General features: G+C 30.6%; 2 protein-coding genes across 3 annotated transcripts; one reads left to right on the top strand and one right to left on the bottom strand.

Moving 5' to 3' along the window:
* Positions 1 to 2,342: 2,342 nt before the first annotated feature.
* On the top strand, positions 2,343 to 3,911 carry LOC113374672 (methenyltetrahydrofolate synthase domain-containing protein-like). Its single transcript, XM_026614648.1, has 2 exons — positions 2,343 to 3,118; positions 3,290 to 3,911. The coding sequence occupies exons 1-2, from the start codon at positions 2,343 to 2,345 to the stop codon at positions 3,909 to 3,911; spliced, it is 1,398 nt and encodes a 465-aa protein (XP_026470433.1).
* Positions 3,912 to 9,447: 5,536 nt separating this feature from the next.
* On the bottom strand, positions 9,448 to 20,951 carry LOC113377452 (zinc metalloproteinase nas-4-like). 2 transcript variants are annotated; one of them, XM_026617779.1, is made up of 6 exons: positions 20,144 to 20,281; positions 12,460 to 12,630; positions 12,164 to 12,274; positions 11,684 to 11,875; positions 11,373 to 11,506; positions 9,448 to 9,881 (listed from the first exon to the last, which is right to left on the bottom strand). In XM_026617779.1, exons 2-6 carry the CDS (start codon positions 12,554 to 12,556, stop codon positions 9,786 to 9,788), a joined length of 630 nt encoding a protein of 209 aa, XP_026473564.1. In that variant the 5' UTR covers positions 12,557 to 12,630; positions 20,144 to 20,281; the 3' UTR covers positions 9,448 to 9,785. The 2 variants fall into 2 exon arrangements, with proteins under 2 accessions (XP_026473564.1, XP_026473565.1); XM_026617780.1 differs by lacking the exons at positions 9,448 to 9,881; positions 11,373 to 11,506; positions 11,684 to 11,875; positions 12,164 to 12,274 and adding exons at positions 20,436 to 20,619; positions 20,678 to 20,951 and having other exon boundaries at positions 12,495 to 12,630; positions 20,144 to 20,361.
* Between the last annotated feature and the right edge of the window lie 230 nt (positions 20,952 to 21,181).

Consider the following 21,181-nt stretch of genomic DNA (forward strand, 5'->3'; position numbering starts at 1 on the left):
TATATATCTTTACGTTTCAGAGGTTTCTGAATATTTTGGCATACATTAGAAAAAATGGATGTATGTGTGTGTGTATGTGTGTGTGTGCGGATACAAATTTTCGTCGACGATTTCGGGAACACGGATGAAGCGATTTGAATAATTCAAAAAACATTCGATTCGTTTATATAGAAGAAAAAATGGATTTTTGTGTGTGTGTATGTATGTGTGTGCGGATACAAATTTTCGTCGACGATTTCGGGAACACGGATGAAGCAATTTGAATAATTCAAAAAACATTCGATTCGTATTGATAAGGAAACGTGCTGATTAGTTTTTGGCGGTGGCAGGTCTAGTTTTTAAGAGAACGGAGCGTCCGATTTTAATAATTCAAAAAACATTTTACTTGTATTGATAAAATAAAGAATTGATCAAATTTTCATAAGGCAGGTCTAGCGGTTTCGGAGATCTAACAAAAAAAGTAAAAAAATATGCCATTTGGCGGTCAAAAATGATCATTAGACATATGCACATCAAATTATCAGATATTTTATAGAGATTTTAACAATAAGTATAAATTTTGTTTACATTCCTATGGGTTCCGTACCAATGTTTATCCGTTAGACAGCGACGCGACGCTTACGCGCTTTATATTTTGTCTCCATGCAGTTAAAGCAGTACGATTGCTTTGAAAAAAAGTTCAGATCTTCCAAAATATGTCAAAATAAAGAAAACATTTTTTTTTCAAAAAAGTTATTTTTTGCCCAATTTATAGTTTATCAAAAATCTTATTTTTTTTAAGTAAATTTTTTTCAAAAATGTTAATCGTTTTTAAAAAAATAATAATTTTTGGTACAGGAAGTTCCAGCAATTTGCTTTAAGGCACGATGCCTTAATTGCTTTAAGACAGAATTCCACTTACAGCTAGTTTTATTTGGCCGCCTCTCGTGCACGCACTGCACTGCACGCTGGCCAGGCACGGGCCTGGTTACGAAGTCACTATATTTTACAACTATTAAATCGTTTTCTATCTTCATTATCCAGAAATACTATGACAGTCTCAAAAAGCTCAAATAATATTGCCAAATCAAATATTGCTAATAATAGTCGGCAAATTGGGTCTTTACAAGCTCTCAACCATATTGCGACCACAAATCGAATGCCTACTTATGACACAACTTACACATTTTTATAAAAACAGAACAATATTTTTATTTACTTTTTAGTTCTATTTATAAATATTTTATATGACTTTTTATTAAAGATAGTAAATGGATATTAACACTTTCTATTGTGATCCACTACCCCGAATTTTTTTTCGCTGACATGGACCCGCTGAAAGTTTTCATACCCCTGGGGGTCAAATACAGACCACTTTGGGAATCACTGGTCAGAAAACATTTCTCAAAATATCAGAAGTGATTTAATTACAAAACTAGCTGTAAGTGGAATTCTGTCTTAAGGCAATTAAGGCATCGTGCCTTAAGGCAAATTGCTGGAACTTCCCGTACCAAAAATTATTATTTTTTTAAAAACATTTTTGAAAAAAAATTACTTCGAAAAAATAAGATTTTTGAGAAACTATAAATTGGACAAAAAATTACTTTTTTGAAAAAAAATTTAAAAAAAAATAAATAAAAAAAAAAAAATTTGAATAAAAAAGTTTTCTTTATTTTGACATATTTTGGAAGATCTGAACTTTTTTTTTCAAAGCAATCGTACTGCTTTAACTGCATAGAGACAAAATGTGAAGCGCGTAGCGCCGCGTCGCTGTCTAACGGATAAACATTGGTACGGAACCCATAGGAATGTAAACAAAATTTATACTTATTGTTAAAATCTCTATAAAATATCTGATAATTTGATATCAGATAGCGGGGGCGCCGTGCAAACAAGGTTGGAAACCACTGGGTTAAATGATAAATTTCATATATTATATGTCAAAAATTTAACTTAACCATTTGCAAATCAAATTATAATTACAACTATAAAAGTATCAATTCATTTATCAGTTTAATTAAACTTTGTTGGAAGTCGCATTATAAGTTTTACTTCAATAAACAATACTCTCGGTCTTGGTTTAAATGGCCGTTTCAAACGACGATTATATTTCGAACGATTATATTTCGGACATTTAATGCAACATTTTGCAAGTCAAATTAGACATATAACTTCAAAAACAAGTCATTTATCAATTTAGAATTTTGAAAGCATTTGTTTTTTTTTTTATTAAAAAAATGCTAGTCTAGTAGTGATGACTTTTTCGTCAAACAAAATAAAATCAAATCTCGTCGAGTTGTTTTTGTAAACGCAATCGAATTTTTGCGATAGTTTTTCTTGATTGAAATTTGACGATTATTAGAATGGACAAATCTAGAATGGATTTTACAGAGGAAGCAAAGGAAGCTGAAGCTGGGGTGACGAAGCAAGTAATCCGTAGAGGTGTCTGGAAATACTTGGATGAGAACCGGCTTTCACTGTTCCCACGTCCAGTTTTTAATAGGACCCCAAACTACAAGGGAGCCTTTGATGCCGCGCAGAGATTAAGTGAACTCGATGTTTTCAAACAAGCAAAGACCGTTTTAGTAAATCCAGATAAGCCAATGGAATGTGTTAGAATACTGGCATTGGAGGAAGGTAAGCAATTAGTAGTCCCTGTCCCTCGACTACAATCTGGGTTACTAACCAAAATTGTAATGCCTGAAAACAACTCCAAGTACCATGTCCGCCGTGCAATTACTCGTAAAGGATTAAATGAAGCTCCAACTGTTGATTTAAACTCTGACATCAACATTGACTTACTGATCATTGGATCGGTGGCAGTGTCTCGCAATGGCTTGCGAATTGGTAAGGGTCGCGGATACACAGATCTTGAATTTGCCATTGTGCAGCATGCCAAAGCCCTAAACCAGAATGCTCTTATTATCACGTTGGTGCATGACTGCCAGGTGAAGGACGATATGCCCAGCACATTATTTGGTGCTCACGATGTGCCAGTTGACATTATAATAACACCTACTGAGACAATCATGGTCTCGGGACGACCACCACGGCCAACTCACATAATGTGGAATTTGATCTCCGAAAGGCGTTTAAACACTGTAAATGTCTTGAAAAAAATCAAAGAAGAGGAAGAAGCGTAAGTATTTAATAGTGTATTTAAAATTAATGTATGAATGCTTGCTAGAATACATGTGTTTATATATAATTAGTTTACATCATTATTTCTTATCTTACATATTATTATTACTTTAGTTAATTACTTTAGTTAATTACTAATTATTAGTTTACATATTATTTTTTATCTTAGCGCTGGAAAGCAGATCGTGTTAAGAGAGGTAGACACTGACAATGAAAGCGTGGAGAAAGTGAGAGTCCCTAATAAACCTCAACAGAGAAGGAGGCCCCGTAAGTCAGCAAAGAATAGCGAATCCGAGCTGAATGAGGGTGATGGTGATGCATCAGAGCATAGACGAAATGGCCGTAGATTGAGACGACGACGTGTTTCTGAGAAGGAGGAGAACGACGTATTGGACGTATTGAACGTATCTAATGAGAATGGCCAATCCAGACGCAATAATTTGCGAAAGAGGCGCACGCGTAGAACAAAGCCCCAGATCGAATTTAGCGTGAAGGTGGGCAACATCGCGAAGACGGATAGAGTGCGTGACATTAAGTCTGCTTTGGCAGAAAGGGGTGTCAAGCCTTTTGACATCACCTGGAGGGGAGTGAAAGGTTTTTGCTACCTGCACTTCGCGATGAAGCCTGCAGGTGTCAACTCCCTTGGAGTGGACGCCATTATTGAATCCCTTTCTGGTATGAAAGTTGGAGGTGGTGAAGAAGGAACCACCTCATGTCAACCGCATATTTTGACTGTGAAGCCTGCTAGGCCAATCACTAGGATTGAAACGACAGATGTGAATGCCGTATAAATTAATTTATTTAACATTAGAACAACGTCAAAATTCTTGTGTTCAGAATCTGACAGCAAATTTTAGAATCCTCTTATATTAATAATGAAATGTTAATTATCTTTATAGTATTTTCAATACTAATTATAAGCATAATTACTTTGCTTAATAAAAATTTCGAGTTATATAGTTAATCTAATTGTGTTGTTTTGATTACTAAAAAAGTGTTTATTATTAGTTAAATATTAATTTTAAAATATAAAGTACAAAATTTTGTTTATTTATAATCTCAAACATTTAATTGTTCTAGCTTTCATACATAAGTATCATAAATACGTACTAATAGTTTTTTTATGAACAAAAATTTATAAAAGTTTATAAAATATATTTTATATAATAAGTTATCATATAAGAAAAAAAGCTTTTTGTATTGAGAGTGTGTGGTTTTTAACAAACATCTTTATATATTATAATTCTAAAATATTATAGGCCTGCTACATTTCGTTTAATTTTAACAAATTGTTTAAAACGTTTGGAATATTGGGACGCACTTTTAAAAAATACACCACGTGTGTATTAGGCGGGTGTTCATTTTTCTTCAATAATGTATGACCATTTTTTAAAAGTAAATTTTATTCAAAAGTGAATAATCTGCAATATTTTTTCGTATCATAATGCCATACAGCAACTTGGTATACTTATTGATCATTCATAAATTAACCCTCTTCACCCGGATGCCGCCGCTTCGGCGGCAAAATTCATATTAATCTCACAATTCGCGAGTGGAAAGGGTTAATATAATGATTTCTTGTTGATTAAGTCTATTATTTGCATGGTTAAGCGCACTGTTTTGTGTGGACGGGGTTGCGAGTTCGAACCCCGCTCTGGATAACCTGATAACATGCAGTAGTGATATCAATTTTTGAAAATATAGATAACTAGTGGAGCATGGCATCGTGCCTTGAGGCAAATTGCTGAAACTTTCCGTACCGAATTTTTGAAATCAGAAATATTTTCAATATTCAAATAAAAAAATTTATTTGAAAATTAAAAAAAAAAATTGAAATAAAAAAAATCCCCAAAAAAATCGTTTCGTCAACACAAGCAGAAGGCTTTTTGAATCCATTTTCTGAACATTTAGCTCGGTATCTCCGAAACTGCTGCATCTGTATTTGCCGAAAACTAATCACAACTTCTCCCCACCATTACAAATTGAATGTTTTTTGGATCATACAAATCGGATGCTCTGTTTCGATTTCTATTTTCTGCACTCTTTGCTCCGGAATGTGGCATTTTGCCTAAAGGTAAGTTGCATCAAGTTCCTGATACTTGTCACTAATCGACTTGAGAATTTAGATTTAGCATTTTAGTCAAAATTTTCAACTGTTTATTAACTTCCAGTAGGGTAAGTTATTGTAATGGGCCGAAAATCGAAATTGAAAATTTTTACATTTCTCGACGTTTTGAAGGTTTCTGAACATTTTGGCATACCTCAGAAAAAAGGATGTGTGTGTGTGTGTGAGTGGGTATGTATGTATGGATACCATTTTTCGTCCATGTTGTCGGGCGTACGGATCAACCGAATTGAATGGTTCAAAAAACATTCGATTCCTATTGATAAGGAGATGTGCTGATTAGTTTTTGGCAAAGGCAGGTCCAGCAGTTACGGAGATAAAGAGCAAAGAAAGCAAAAAATAGAGATCGAGTTTTTGAGAGAACCGAGCATCCGATTTGAATGATCTAAAAAACATTCAATTAGTAATGATTGGTAGAAGTGGTTATTAGTTTTTTTGCAAAGGCAGGTCCAGCTATTTCGAAGATACGGAGCTAAATGTACAAAAAATTGCAGTTTTTGAGAGAACTAAGCGTCCGATTTGAATGATTCGAAGAACTTTATGCTTGACTTAACAAAATAATTGATTCTGGAAAAAAAAATTTGTTTCAATTTAGATTTTACAAATAATTCAGATTTTATTTTTAATTCTGACTATAGTTCTAATATGCTTCAAACAAATAATTTCAACTTTGCAATTCAGTTTATATAATTCTTATAAATATTAGACAATGTTATTTACAATATTTATAATAATCTATTTGAAAACATTCAGTATTCCTCGAACATTTCGTTGCGGTAAGGGAAGTTCCAGCAATATGCCCTAAGGCACGATGCCACACACCCCACTAGTTTTGCAAATAAAGTTTGCGTTTAGTCTAAATATAATCAATACAATTTCCATTTGATATATTTCAACCAAACTTATAATTTCTGTAAATGTACTAATTATAAAGCACAAACAGACGCTTGATGTATGTCCTAAAAAGTGCGTCCCATTATGCTAAACTTTAATTAACTTTTATAATTCATCCACCATCCGTAGAACTATAATATTTTAGGATTCATTAAAAAAGCAAACAAAAAATAACGTTCAATTACGAAGAAACAACCCGACCGATCTTTACCAAAAACTTATCAGAGGATTTATAACTACATTTTTCACTCAATTCAATATTGTTAGAAAATCAAAGACAGTCTTAATCATAAACATCATAGTCCATAATTTTTCACTCAATTCAAAACATCCACATTTTTTACTCTCTTCAATCTTGTTAAAAAATCAGAGACTATAGTCCATGGTTTTTCACTGAATTCAAACATGTCAAAACATCTACATTTTCCTCTCACTTCAATCTTGTTTAAAAACTAGCTGTAAGTGGAATTCTGTCTTAAGGTAATTAAGGCATCGTGCCTTAAGGCAAATTGCTGGAACTTCCCGTACCAAAAATTATTATTTTTTTAAAAACGATTAACGTTTTTGAAAAAAATTTACTTCGAAAAAATAAGATTTTTGACAAACAATTAGACAAAAAATTACTTTTTTTTGAAAAAAAAAAGTTTTTTTTTTAATTTTTTTTTTTTTTGAAAATAATTTTTTTCTTTATTTTGACATATTTTAAAAGATCTAAACTTTTTTTCAAAGCAATTGTACTGCTTTAACTGCATAAAGACGAAATATCAAACTGCGTAAGCGCCGCGTCGACGCCTAACGCGTAAACATTGGTACGGAACCCATAGGAATGTAAACCAAAATTATACTTATTGTTAAAATCTCTATAAAATATCTGATAATTTGATGTGCATATGTCTAATGATCATTTTTGATCGCCAAATGGCATTTTTTTTTACTTTTTTCATTAGATCTGCGAAACCGCTAAACCTGCCTTTATGAAAATTTGATCGATTTTTTACCTTGTCAATACAAGTAAAATATTTTTTGAATTATTAAAATCGGACACTCCGTTCTCTTAAAAACTGAGTTACCGTTTTCGGCACTTTTTGCCCCGTATCTTCGGAACGGCTAGACCTGACTTCGCCAAAAACTAATCAGCACGTCTCCTTATCAATACGAATCGAATGTTTTTTGAATTATTCAAATCGGTTGATCGGTGTTCCCGAAATCGTCGACGAAAATTTGTATCCGCACATACATACACACACGCACACACACACACAAACACACACACACACATACATCCATTTTTTCTAAGGTATGCCAAAATATTCAGAAACCTTTGAAACGCCGAGAAATGCAAAAATTTTCATTTTCGATTTTTTTGCGATTACTATAACTTGCCCTACGGGAAGTTAATTAAATATTGGATATCTTTTCAAAGAATTTTAAACTTTCAAAATTAATTCATTTTTTTGCAAAAACATTGACAAAGGGTTCTACACTTTTCCTTAAAAAAACTAGTTGGTTTGGTATTTAGCCTTGAGGCAAGTTACATGAACTTCCCGATATGTGTAAATAATTTATGAGTGATTATAAGTATTCCGAATGGATTTATTACACATCATTCCAAACGAACGAACGAACACGTTAACTCGGAGTATTTTCTAAAAGCAAATTTTCAAAAATCAATCATTTTAATTAATGAATAATTATAAATGAACCAGTTTCCGTAGGACTTTAATGGTTCACTATGTTCAAGATTAAGTAGACTATCATTATACCAACTAAATCATCTAATTTTATTTTTAACAAACATAAAAAAAAACTACTCAAACTTTGATGAATTTTTAAAATTAAACTACTTGTCGTAAGACTATAATAATTCATTAAGTTCTATAAGACCATGATATATATCGCAAAAAAAAAGTTCCATAAAAATCGGCCTAATTTTTTTTAATTACAAGAAAACGGCTCGGTAGATTTTCACCTAAAACTAATCAGTATCATTCCCAACTAATATCTTTCGAACAGTTTTTGATTTTTTAAAATCGGTTCGGTAGTATGAGCTTGAATGTGGACGAAAGGTTTAACACTTATTTCCAAATTACAAAGAAACGGCTCGGTCGATCGTCGCACAAAACTGAGAAACGATAATCCTCATCGAGATACATCAAATGCTTTTCAAATATCTGAAAACTGTTCAGGCGTTTTTGAGCAAACGTCGATGAAAGTTCTAATTTTGACAAATGCCAAAAAGAATTTTTAAAGCTAAACCAGTTGTCGTAGGACCGTAATATTTTAGTATGATCTAGAAGCCTATGGTATCTACCGTCAAAAAAATAATCATAAAAATCGTCGATTTTTTTTAAAAAAAAAAAACTATTACAAGAAAACGGCCCGGCCAATCTCTACCAAAAACTAATCAGCACGATTCCCAAACAATATCTTTCGAACGGTTTTTGAATTTTCAAAATCGATTCAGAATTGCGGGCTAAAACGTAGACGAAATTTTTTTCACTTTTCTGCGATTTATAAAGAAACGGTTTTTAAAGAAATTTATAAAGAATCGCTTGGCCGATCGTCGCACAAAATTGACAAACAATAGTCCTGATCGAGATACATCAAGTGGCTTTTAAATTTTTGAAATCGGTCCAGCCGTTTTCGAGAAAACGTCGATTTACGGCAAAAAATCAGTTCACATACACGCACACACACACACATACTTTTTCCAAATTTGGTCTCATTCGATTCAGAATGGCTTGAAACGTCGAGAAAATATAAAATTAGCAATTCGGATTTTTTTATGAAAACTTCTCCTTCGGGAAGTTAATTATCTTTTACTAATCCTAAAGAATAGACTCGGTAGATTATATTGCAAAACTAATCCACGTGAGTCCTAATCAGCGAATGGCTATTAAATTTTTGATATCGGTTCAACCGTTTTCGAAAAAATATCAATGATATGATATGTCAAATTTCGGCTCACATACACATACACAATTGCTTTTTCCAGTTTTGGTTCAGAATGATTTGAAACGTCGGAATAACAAAATTAGCAAGTCGTATTTTCTGTCAAAACAAAATTTTGGAAGGTAGTAAAAGTCTATATATTAGGCAGAAAATAAATAATGTATTTAAAATAAAACATAAATAAACCATAACCCATAATACTAATCGTAATAATAAATAATAAATAATATAAACTAATATAAATAGCTTAAAAATAATTGAGTCATTATAATGACAAAAGGTGGTTTAAAATGCGTATTTTTGCAATTACTTTGAGTATTAGCATTTAATACTGTAAAGAAGGTTATTTAGCGCCTTTTCTAAAAAAAAAAATTGGATTGGATATCCTTCTAAGGATCTTGAAGTTTCAAAATCGGATATATGTGTACGTATTTTTAAGTATATATATAGTATAACACACTAATAAATATTCCGTGTCCTTATAAAACTTATCCATATAAAAATGTTCCATTAAGGAACATCAGCAAATTTTTGGCAGTGCTCAAACAAGATCTAAATCTAATGCCAATCCAGTGATTGGACGTCTTGGTATTACAAATGGTGCCAATTAATTATTAAATATTATCAAATTCATGGTCAATTTTTGAGTAAATCATTCAGTATCTTCGAAGCCGAAGAAACCTCCAATTAATTGTCATAGGTTCCTGCAATTGTACATTTGACGAATTTTTCTGATATCGCCAGAGCTAAATCCTTCGCGTTGTCCCATTTTCGAGTTGTCTTGGGAATTCTAGAAGGATTTTTTTTAATTATAATAAGAATAGAAATTTATGAAAATTAAAGCTAAATGGCGAATGCAAGATAAATGATTATCAATGAGATGAAAATAATATTGGGTAATAGATTGAAAAAAATTAATAGATTGATTGAAGTTTCAAATTTTATGAATTTAAAGTGAAGAATGAAATGGTAAATGAATTTCAATGAGATGTAAATGATGTTTTGTGATAGTAAAAAATCTTTTGATAAATGACGGATATAGTATGTAATGCACTGGTTTCCAACCTGTGGAGCGCTGTTATAAGGGGAGAGTATAGCTGTTTCCAAACTACTATTTTTAAAAATAAATTAAATATGTTGAAATTATATAAAAAATTAATAAATAAATAATTATTTTGTATGTATATTTTCACACAATATTGCGTATTAAATTATAATATCAGTTGAGTATTTATGAAAGTCAAATCAAGTCAAAAACATATATATTTCAATAAAAGTAAGTATGTACATTGCATTTTATAACATGGGTTTTTTACCCGTAGGTATCGTATCCTTCATTGGATTTGCAAAAATTTATGAAAATAGAAAGTTATAAAAAATTAAGGAGAGCGCAACATTTTTTTTAGAAACAGCGGGGACGCGGTACAAAAAGGTTGGAAAACGCTGGCGTCATGTAATAATGAATTAGCGACAAGACAACACAAATTCGATGAATTTGGACCAAAAAAACATATATAATATATAATATATAATATAAATATACTATTGTCAAAAACATTTTATCAGCATATAAAATTATTAAATGTGCAAAAATTTAGAAGAAACAAAATCCATAAGACGTCGAAAATCCTACAAAGATAGTAGTAATAAAAATAATCCATGTGCTTATTACCGATAGTTAATCAATAATTTGGTATAAAACTAGGTGTAGGTTTCGACGGTAACTGTAATCAGTAGCTATCTCCAAAGAACGTGGTAGAACGTCGAATACTTCGGCATAGATTCTGATTGGAATCGCTTAAGCGCATGACAAAATTTTAAACTTTGATGAATTTTTAGAATTCAGCTGCTTTTCATAGGCCTATAATATTTTAGTATATTATTTTAGACCACAAAATCTTTCGTTGTACAAAGTTTTATAAAAATCGTCAAAAAAAAGTTTCAATGTTTATTTACAAAAATACGGCCCGGCCGACCATTACCAAAAACTAATCTCAACGCGATTCCCAAGCAATATATTTCAAACATTTATTTGAAGTTTCATAATCGATTTAAAATTATGGGCTAAAGAAAAGTGGGCGAAAAAAAATTCACTTTTAATGGCAATAAAATTATTGAAATCGGTCCAGTCGTTTTTGAGAAAAGCTAACTTCCATTTTCTTCGGGAAATGTAGTACATGATATGAATGGTATGATCGATGAACAACGGTAAATCATTATTTTAAAAAAAAATTACATAACATGCAAACATGCAATGACCAAATTTGAAACAGACACCTACCTTTGCTACAATAGTGGGCTGTCCATTTACTGAAAAAGCATTTGCTGAATAATGCATGACGCTTCTGTAATCATATGGAACTCCAAAACCATAATATTCGGAGGCCTCTACTTTTTCAAAATTTGATTCAACTCCTGAAAAAGAATACAAATTAATAACAGGTACGAAAAAATATTTAATTCATATCTATTATTGAGTAACAACATTTTTGAAAATATTAGATCTTAAACAATGTCCAAGGACCACCAGCGGTCGATGGTGCTGAACATCATTTTCATCTTTTAGGTAAATAATTCAGTAAATATTATTACCTGATCTGATATTGGACCATCTGATAGAAACATAGTTATCTCTCTCGGCTCGGTTCTGTTCGTGTGTGAATCCGACGGCGTGCATCAATTCGTGGATGACGGTGCCTTTTTTGGTGGTACAACCAGGAGACTGCAAATTCACTACTTGCTCGCCTCCAATGCGACCAACGCTGCTCCAACAACCGCTGCCATCTAAAATAATAAATGAAAATTAAATCAAACTAGGTGTAAAAGGCATTTTGTCAGGACTGGGGTAAAAACAAACTTGTTTGGAAACTTTAGGATAATAATATATGATAAATTCTGAATGCATATGTAAAGTTTGGTAGTATAGGATATAAAATGAAAATAATAATGTATGTAATTAAATGCCCCAGCAAGGACAATAATTATAAACTAAATAGCAAAATCAATGGCTTATTCACCAATTTGTAAAAAAAAATTGATCAACATACAAATTTATTATCTATATTCACTTACCTGATCTGATGGAAATGTAATCTGGTTCTCCCATACGTGGAACAAATTTAATACATGTTTTGGTCTTGTAATCATTCAAAGCACGTTCTATCAAGTCCATTTCATGAGCATCTAAAAAAAAATTAAAATTTTTCAAAAAAATCACTTATGTTACATTTATTACGTAGATGTTTCGTACAAAGTATCAATGTTTCAACCAAATTTCGTAGACGTTACGTGGTTTTTTATTTAGTGGAATTCTTTCTCTGAACAAAACCTAAATATTTATTTGAGATAATATATATTCTGTAACTTACTAAAGTTTCCCTTGATTTCAAAAGGAATAACGCCATTTGGCCATCTCGCTGATTTTGCCCTGATTCCATTTCGACCAGCTGGTCTTGGTATCAACATATCTCCTTCTAGGTAAGGTCCTAATTCTTCAGGATTTACCAAACTATCTGGAGTCCATGCAGCTAGTGCTTCTCCTAAATAAATATTAACAACAAATTTGAAATATATCTTTTTAAGTTGCTGTTTTTTAAATAATTCGATATTAGAAGAAATATTTTACTTACAGTGCCAAAAAAATTACTAAATGTCCATGTAGGAAAGTTGTAAATATATTATTGAATACAAAAAATAACTAGTGGTGTGTATGGCATCGTGCCTTAAGGCAAATTGCTGGAACTTCCCGTACCGTAACAAAATGTTCGAGGATAATCCCCAAATGTTTTCAAACAGATTATTCTAATATTTATAAGAATTATATAAACTGAATTGCAAAATTGAAAATATTTGTTTAAAGTATATTAGAACTTATGTCAGAATTAAAATCTGAATTATTTTCGATATACAAAAAGTTAAAAAAAATGAAATTAAAAAAAATCCAGAAACAATCGTTTTGTCAACACAAGCAGAATGTTTTTTGATTCATTCAAATCGGATACTCCAACCCCTCAAAAACTCGGTTTCTATTTTTTACACTCTTTGCTCTGTATCTCCGTAACGACGCAACCTGCCTTTGCCAAAAAGGCACATGTCCCTATCAATTGGAATCGATTGCTTTTTGAATTTTTCAAATCCATAAGCCCGAAATCGTCGACGAAAAATTGTCTCCACACATACACACACACATCCATTTTTTCTGACAATGAAATATGCCAAAATGCTCAGAAACCCCTGAAACGTATAAATATGCAAAAAAAAATTATTTTCGATTTTTGGCCCATTACTATAAGTTACCCTACGGGAAGTTATCCCTTTCCACTCACGAATTGCAAGATTTATATGTATTTTGCCGCCAGAGCGGCGGCATCTGAGTGGAAAGGGCAAATAATAAATAAAATATTTTTTACATTTTTCACATTAAAAATCATTGTAGACTTAGGTTGGGTTTTCTAACGTTTATCAGGTTGATCGAAATATATTGTGCCAATTTAGTCACCAACTTATTTATCTAATATTGGCCTAATATATGTTCATATAAAACCAAAATTATAATAGACGGTGAAAAATTATGGGTGATTAAAAAAAATTTAGTGATGTATGGCATCGTGCCTTAAGACAAGACAAGACATGCTGTTGAAGATATCGAAGACATTTCCTTGAATTATAAAAGTGAATTTTAAAAATTATAAATCTTGGTACGAAACACATAGTTCTCTCAAAAACTGAATTTCCCTTTTCGCACTTTTTCCCGCATCACCAGTAGGAAACGAATCATTCAAATCGGTTGCTCCATGCTCTCGAAATCGTCGACAAAAATTTGTATCAAGAGATACATAAATACAAACAATAGTCCAGTCATTTAAGCTTAAATTAGGTAAGAATCTCAGAATTCGAGATAGCCAGCTATAAGCCTGTAAATACTTGTATATTGACACTCTAAAGTTGTCTCAAAATCTACATATGGTATTGACACCCTATCATATGTAGTTTTGAGACAACTTTAGGGGGTCAATATACAAGTACTTATAGACTTACAGCTGAGTATCTCGAATTCCGAGGTGAACTTACTATAATGACTAGACTACAACACACACTGTTCCAAACTGAACGAAAATGTTCAGAATGTCTTGAAACGTAAAGATATGCACAAAAACTATTTTCGATTTTTTGCGATTGCTATAACGTACCTTACGAGAAGTTAATTATATTCAATACGAATTTATTACTGCAAAGTTAGAAACTTTTCCCAACGAATGATTTTCATTGACTTGTTAATAGCAAATTTATTATTAATTGATTATTAACATACCTGCTTGTTCAGATGGCAAACCATACAATTTGTTACCATAACGAGATAAATCAATGGTCAAATCGTCTTTACCACTAGGTAATTGATTATTATTTAATTCTTCCGTATCAAAGTGTTTTATGATACGACAATTCACAACTACTGCCAAAAAAGCAACCGCCAAAGTTAACGGTAACATATTCATTTTTGCACAAAAAATAATTTGAAAAATTTATTATATAGTACGTTATGATTTTCACAATTTTTAATTACAAAATGCAAATTAAAACCGAATGCAATTGCATTTACATACAATCAACCCGTATATATATAAATATATATTCCGACTGAAACGACAGAACAAATGTGATTTGATAGACCTCGAAATCCTCGTTTTATACTCAAAAGCGATTCAAAATTATCGTGCAGGTTGTTATCGTCAAAAACATAAAATTATATAAATTTTAAATTAATCTGACTTTTGCCTATTATAAAAACAAACGGATAACAAGAAGATTATCTCATGATTATTAATTTGAACCGCTAAAAATAATACAGGGCTAGATTCTTTTTTTTTAAACCCGTATTAAATAAATTGATATGTAAAACACTTGCTTAGTAATATAAATAAAACTAGTGGTGTATGACATCGTGCCTTAGGCAAGTTGCTGGAACTTCCCGTAACGTAATGAAATATTCGAGAATTTTTTAAATGTTTTCAAATAGATTATTATAAATACTGTAACTTATATATGTTTACAAAAAAATGAATAAACAAAACTTAATCAATCAATCAATCAAATCAAATCAATTTTTTTCCCCAAAAGCAATCGTTATTAAGTTTCATAGAATGGCTTTTAAGGGGTCAATTCTGCAATAAAATAGTAATTATATTTGTCTCTATTTTTGTATGAATCGGTAGTAAAATCTGTCAAAAAGCTATGTATTCGCTGTGGGATCAGGCTTTTCACACATAAAACCAAACCTCCAAAACGCATACTATACAAATAATAAATTTTATCATAAGTGCATCTTTTTGATGCGACATTGATAACACATACGTGAAGTTAGGTTTCATGTGTGAAATGCTTGTTTGCACAGCAAATACGTAGGTTTTAGACAGTTTTTACTACCAATTCTTACGAAAATAGGACTGTAACATAACGTTGCCATAATATTCCTATTTTATCGGAAAAATGGTTTCTAAAATTTTGGAATTAGTGAAAGATCAAATTTTGGTTTAAATACAAATACACACATACTTTTTTCAATTTTGGTTTATATTGATTCAGATCGACTTGAATCGTCGAACATACATAAAATTAATAATTTGAATTATTTTAATAAACTTTATTTGCTATAAACTTTCTTCGAGAAGTTAATGATAAAGTTATAGTACTGGGCCGATAATCAAAAATAAAAAAATTTGCATATCTTCACGTTTCAGAGATTTCTGAACATTTTGGCATACTTCAGAAAAAATGAATGTGTGTGTGTGTTTTGTGTGTCCGCATTTTTTCGTCCACGTTTTTCGTTCATCATTTCGTCATTCGATTCCTATTAATAGGGAGATGTGCTGATTAGTTTTTGGTGAAGGCAGATCTAGTCGTTTCGGAAATAGGAAGCTAAATGTGCCAAAAATGGCAGTTTTTCAGAGAAATAAGCATCCGATTTGAATGATTCACAAATCTTTCTGCTTGTGTTGACGAAACGATTGCTTTTGGGAAAACAATTTTTATTTTTTTTTTTTCATTTTCAAAAAAAAATTTTTTTGTGAATATCAAAAAATTATTCGGTTTTTAATTTTTATTCTAGCTAAAGTCCTAAACATCACTTATATATAATACTTCAAATAATTATTATAATCTATTTGAAAACATTTAATATTACTCGAATATTTTATTAATGTAAGTAAGGGAAGTTCCAGCAATTTTCCTGAAGGCACAATGCCTTACACCACTAGTTTTATGTATATTCGACGCCTGAAGTCGGTCTGAATCAATAGAAACCAAAATTGAAAGAATTGCGTTTATTTGTATTTGAACCAAAATTTTATCTTTCACTAATTCCAAAATTTTAGGTCATTTCTAAAATTGCTGTATACATAAAATATAAATATTATGGCAACGCTATGTTACGGCTCTATCTTCGTATGAATTGATAGTAAAAACTGGTAAAAATCTATATATTTGCTGTGAACACATAAAACATAACTTCACGTATGTGTTATCAATGCGGCATCAAAAAGATGCACTTATGATAAAATTGTTATTTGACCATTGTGCTTTTTGGAGGTTATGTTTTATGTGTGAAACGCCCGACTGCACAGCAAATACATAGCTTTTTGACAGGTTTTACTACCAATTCATACGAAGTTGAATTGCCATAACATTTCTATTTTATAAGGGAATTAATACCTTACAAGACATTGTATGAAACTTAATAATAACTCGCGATAATTAGTGTTACGAGACGATCGGCTGAGCCATTTCTTTATAATTAGCAGACCAGTGCAAAAATTTTCTGATGATTCCTGAACTGATTTTGAAAATTCAGAAACATTTCGAAATATCAGTTGGAAATTAGGCTGATTAATTTTTGGTAAAGATCGTTTGGATTCCATTACAATTAATCGTTTAAAACAATTTTTTGTCGACTTCAATTATCTTCAGATCATAAAAGTTCCAAAAATTTCAGTTGTGAAAAAATTATAGCGGCGAATAGAATAATATAATTCAATTACCCAGGTAAGTGTTATTATATTAATCAATATCACTTATGCATTCTTAATTATCCATTAAATTGCCAAACAATATTATTTTATTAATTTATTATTGTCCTTGATATTTGCCATTCAAAATAAATTATCTTTTTCAACCTGCACGTTATCTGCCATTTGCAATGGCCTTTGTATAAATTTATCTCAAACAAACAGCGATGGTAATGAATCAAATAGGCTAAATAAATATTGCAGATGACTCATTTAAATTAAAAATAACTAAATGAAAATCCGCGGATAATTAGAATTTCTATCAAAATCCGAAATTAAGAGTTTAACCTTAATCGTTTTATTTGAGAATCGGGTTTCCTGGTCAGTAGGTCAAGTTTTAAATTTTTCGCGTGAATATAATCAAATTATAAAAAGATTAAATCTCAAAATTTGGGCCCTGGCGAACAAGAAACGGTGGAATTTTACGTGAGTTTGTTTTATTCATTTTTTACTTTTATATATTCTTGTTTTATTCCTGCAAATAATATTTATACCATTAAAAAATTCATTAACGAGTAGTAAGTGGTATTTAGATTTAGTCAGTTATATTGCAGGCACATTATTTTATGTTCCTCAAGACTATAAACTCTAATCATCACACAAAATTTATAAAAATAGTAAACAAATTCAACGATGAATTACAACACCATTGCCAAAGCTTTTTGAAGTTTCAAAATAATTCAGGATCTTTGGCGAAAAATTGGACAAAACATTTTGCACTTAACTGCGAATTATAAAGAAACGGTTTGGCTCAATTTGAATTTCTTCAAATGGCTTTTAAATGTTTAAAATCAGATCAGACATTTTAGCAAAAACGTTGACAAAAACCATATTTTGAATCTCATATATACTTTTTTTAATTTTAGTAACAAAAGATTGAAAGGGATTTGAAATATGAAGAGAACAAAATCACTTCCAATATCCAAGCGAGAACAAACTGATTTGGTAAGTTAAAAATAAATTCTATATATTAATTGTAAATAAATATAAAATTATTTAATCAGTTTTCAAATCTCCAAAATGGTTTTAACACTCAATTTGTAAAAGATCATGAGAAGAAGTCACAACATATTTAATGAAAAGATTTACATATAAGTATTATTAAATCCACATATAGCTGAAAATATTAAAATCTACAAATATTATTTTTTTTACTTCTGCCCTGTCCCAAATAAATCAGGTCACACTAGATTGGGAAAGTTTTCAAGAAAGATTAAACTAGTCAAACAAGTTTTCCCCTAAATACTGTAAATCATATTCATATCTTTAAATTATCTTAACAAAAATTAGCATATCATTATTCATAGTTTAAAGGAAGTTTTTAATTGCTCGTCACTAAATAATCTCAAACAATCAGTATAGTTTATGAATAATATGTAGTAGGAGTAGGTATTATTCTTATAGAATATAGAAGTAGTAGTATCATTACGTTATTAGTGAAATTATGAAAATTGTTAATAACATTGTTGAAGTTATTAAGTGTTGAAAGTTTAAAATGAGATATAGCAAAATTAAAACCCAAATAACAGAAAAAGATACAGAATAAAACAAAGATTAGAATTTGAGAAGTTTATTAAAATATTAAGTTAGACATTATATACAGAGACTATTATATAGATATTCAGTCATGATTCATACATATATATATTAGGGTGATCCTTAATATGGATGTTTTCAAATTTCTCTGTTGCCAGAGGCTTAAATGCTTCCAAATTGATAAAAAAAAAATCTCTGAAAGTTATAGCTCTTAATATTAACTCTAGCATAGTCCACAATCCAACCAAAATTGCTTGGTTCTTCTTCCTAAGTAAATACTTATTTTATAAAATATATCTAATTTTTTATTTATGATCAAAATAAGCAAATACAATGCTGTTCTCAAAATTTTGATTCACTTGTCGCTAAGTTATAAAATTCTAAAAAACAAATGGAATTTTACCCATGTTATTTTCATTAGAAACTTTGGTTGGAGTACGGACTATCTTAAAGTTAATATTAAGAGCTAAGACCTTCTGAGAATTTGCTTTCATCAATTTGGAAGCATTTGAGCCCCTAGGAGCAAAGAAATTCGAAAACATCCATATTAAGGACTATATATATATACACACATACATACATAGGGTAGAGCAGGGCACAAAAGTCCGATTTGACCTCAAGTAATTATACTGTCTAAAAGACTAACTCAAACTATGATCAGTAAAATTTTCAGTTAATTCCTAATCACAGAAATGTGTTCTTCACTCTTTTTGTAAAATTTGTCATCTGTCCCTTTTACCCCGTAAGCTACATTATTCAACCAGAGCAAAAAATAATATTCATGGGCACATTTTTTTTATAGGAACACTGTATATAACCTTGATCCGGTATTTTATTAAAAATATTCAACAGTTAGTATTTATTTAATTTATCTCTTGTAAAATTGTTTTTAAACTTAAGTTACTTTTTTGTTTACTACATTTTGTTGTTTTCTCATCTTTGTCTGGATAAAAGTTGATTTTGTGCTTTTTATCACACCCAGATGCTTAAAAATTATATTAGAGTCTCGTAAACTAAACAACAGTGCTCACAACTAAAAAACTAACAACGAAAAAAAAACTTTAGTTATACATTTTCTAACATTGCTATTTATCTCCCAATAGCAATGTTGAAAAAATGAAGGTGCTGGCTAGTTATACATTTTTTGTCCTTTACTTTCAATTTTTTTAAATTTTTTTACTTAGCTTTACTTGTTTTTGGATATTGGTGATGGGCCGCCTTTTTGCCCATGGACCTTTAATCCTTACTGTATTCTATATGTTACATATTTTAATGTATACATATACAAGCTTCACTTGTTTTTGGATAGTTGTGGCGGACCTTTTTACCCGCGGACTTTTAATCCTCGCTCTACCCCTTATATATTTTATCATATATTTACACAATAGAAATAATTACATTTCTAAATAAAATAAATATGACTTTGAAATTATTGCACTTATTTATTTCTAATTACCTTAACTATGATTCAATTGTTCCTGTTAAACTAGCAGCTTTTGTTCTTAAATTGTTTTCCAAACTATAAAAATATTTCATTCGAGCAAATATTTTTATTGCATTTTCATAATCCTTACTCTCAATGTATGTTCCCAACTTAAGCCCCAATTCTTGAACAGTTGCTTGAATCTTTTTTAAAGATTCTGATGCCTGTTTAGCTGTAGATATTTCGGCTATCTGAAGATATAAATTACAGTTCAAACATTACTTGATTTATAATATTTATTTTATTTTGATTTATAATACTTTACCTCTTCGTTGCGTTCCATCATTTCCATTAAGAACTCTGTATCTTTAGTTTCACTTTCTTCCGAGAGACTTACACCGGCGTCTTGAAGTAAATACTCTGCTCGATCTATGGGGTGATTCATTGTGGCATAAGCTTTGTTCACTTGGGAACTCCATTCCAGAGATAGTTCTTGTTCTTTTTCTGATCTATAATAAAAATTAACAAAATAGGTTGCTGTGTTTAAAAGATAAATATAAATATTACCTATTTGTAAACTTATCTGGGTGTAATAACTTCTGTAAACCTTTAAATTTTTGAGACAGACTTTCTCTGTCTATTGTATATTTCTTTTCTAAATCTAAGATATTAAAATAATTATCACTTTTATCAGGTTCTCTTAATGTTTTACAATGTTCACAAAACATTTGATTCATGTAAGAACAACTTTTCTGACATTTCCAACAAATTTTCTTTGCGGAGGCGAAGGAACGTATAAAATTATTGGATGTTAGATTTGTTAACAGATGTTCACTGAATGCATTATTGTTTACAAGGGATTCTCCATTTTTAATTAATCTTAATAACTTCCACATCACAAAAATTATTCAACAAATTTGAGAAGTTACATAAAATATTTGACGTATGTAAAACCTAACCTTAAGTGACCAATTAGCACATGGTGTTCTGAAAAAGAATAAACAAATGTTATTTTTTTATGAAGATTGGACACTCATATGTACTGATACATTATTAACAAATATCAGCACA

The sequence above is a fragment of the Ctenocephalides felis genome, unplaced genomic scaffold, assembly GCF_003426905.1.
Source record: "Ctenocephalides felis isolate EL2017-DRISC unplaced genomic scaffold, ASM342690v1 CF-g0.4_SCAFFOLD_01886, whole genome shotgun sequence".
In the NCBI taxonomy this organism is placed as follows: domain Eukaryota; kingdom Metazoa; phylum Arthropoda; class Insecta; order Siphonaptera; family Pulicidae; genus Ctenocephalides; species Ctenocephalides felis.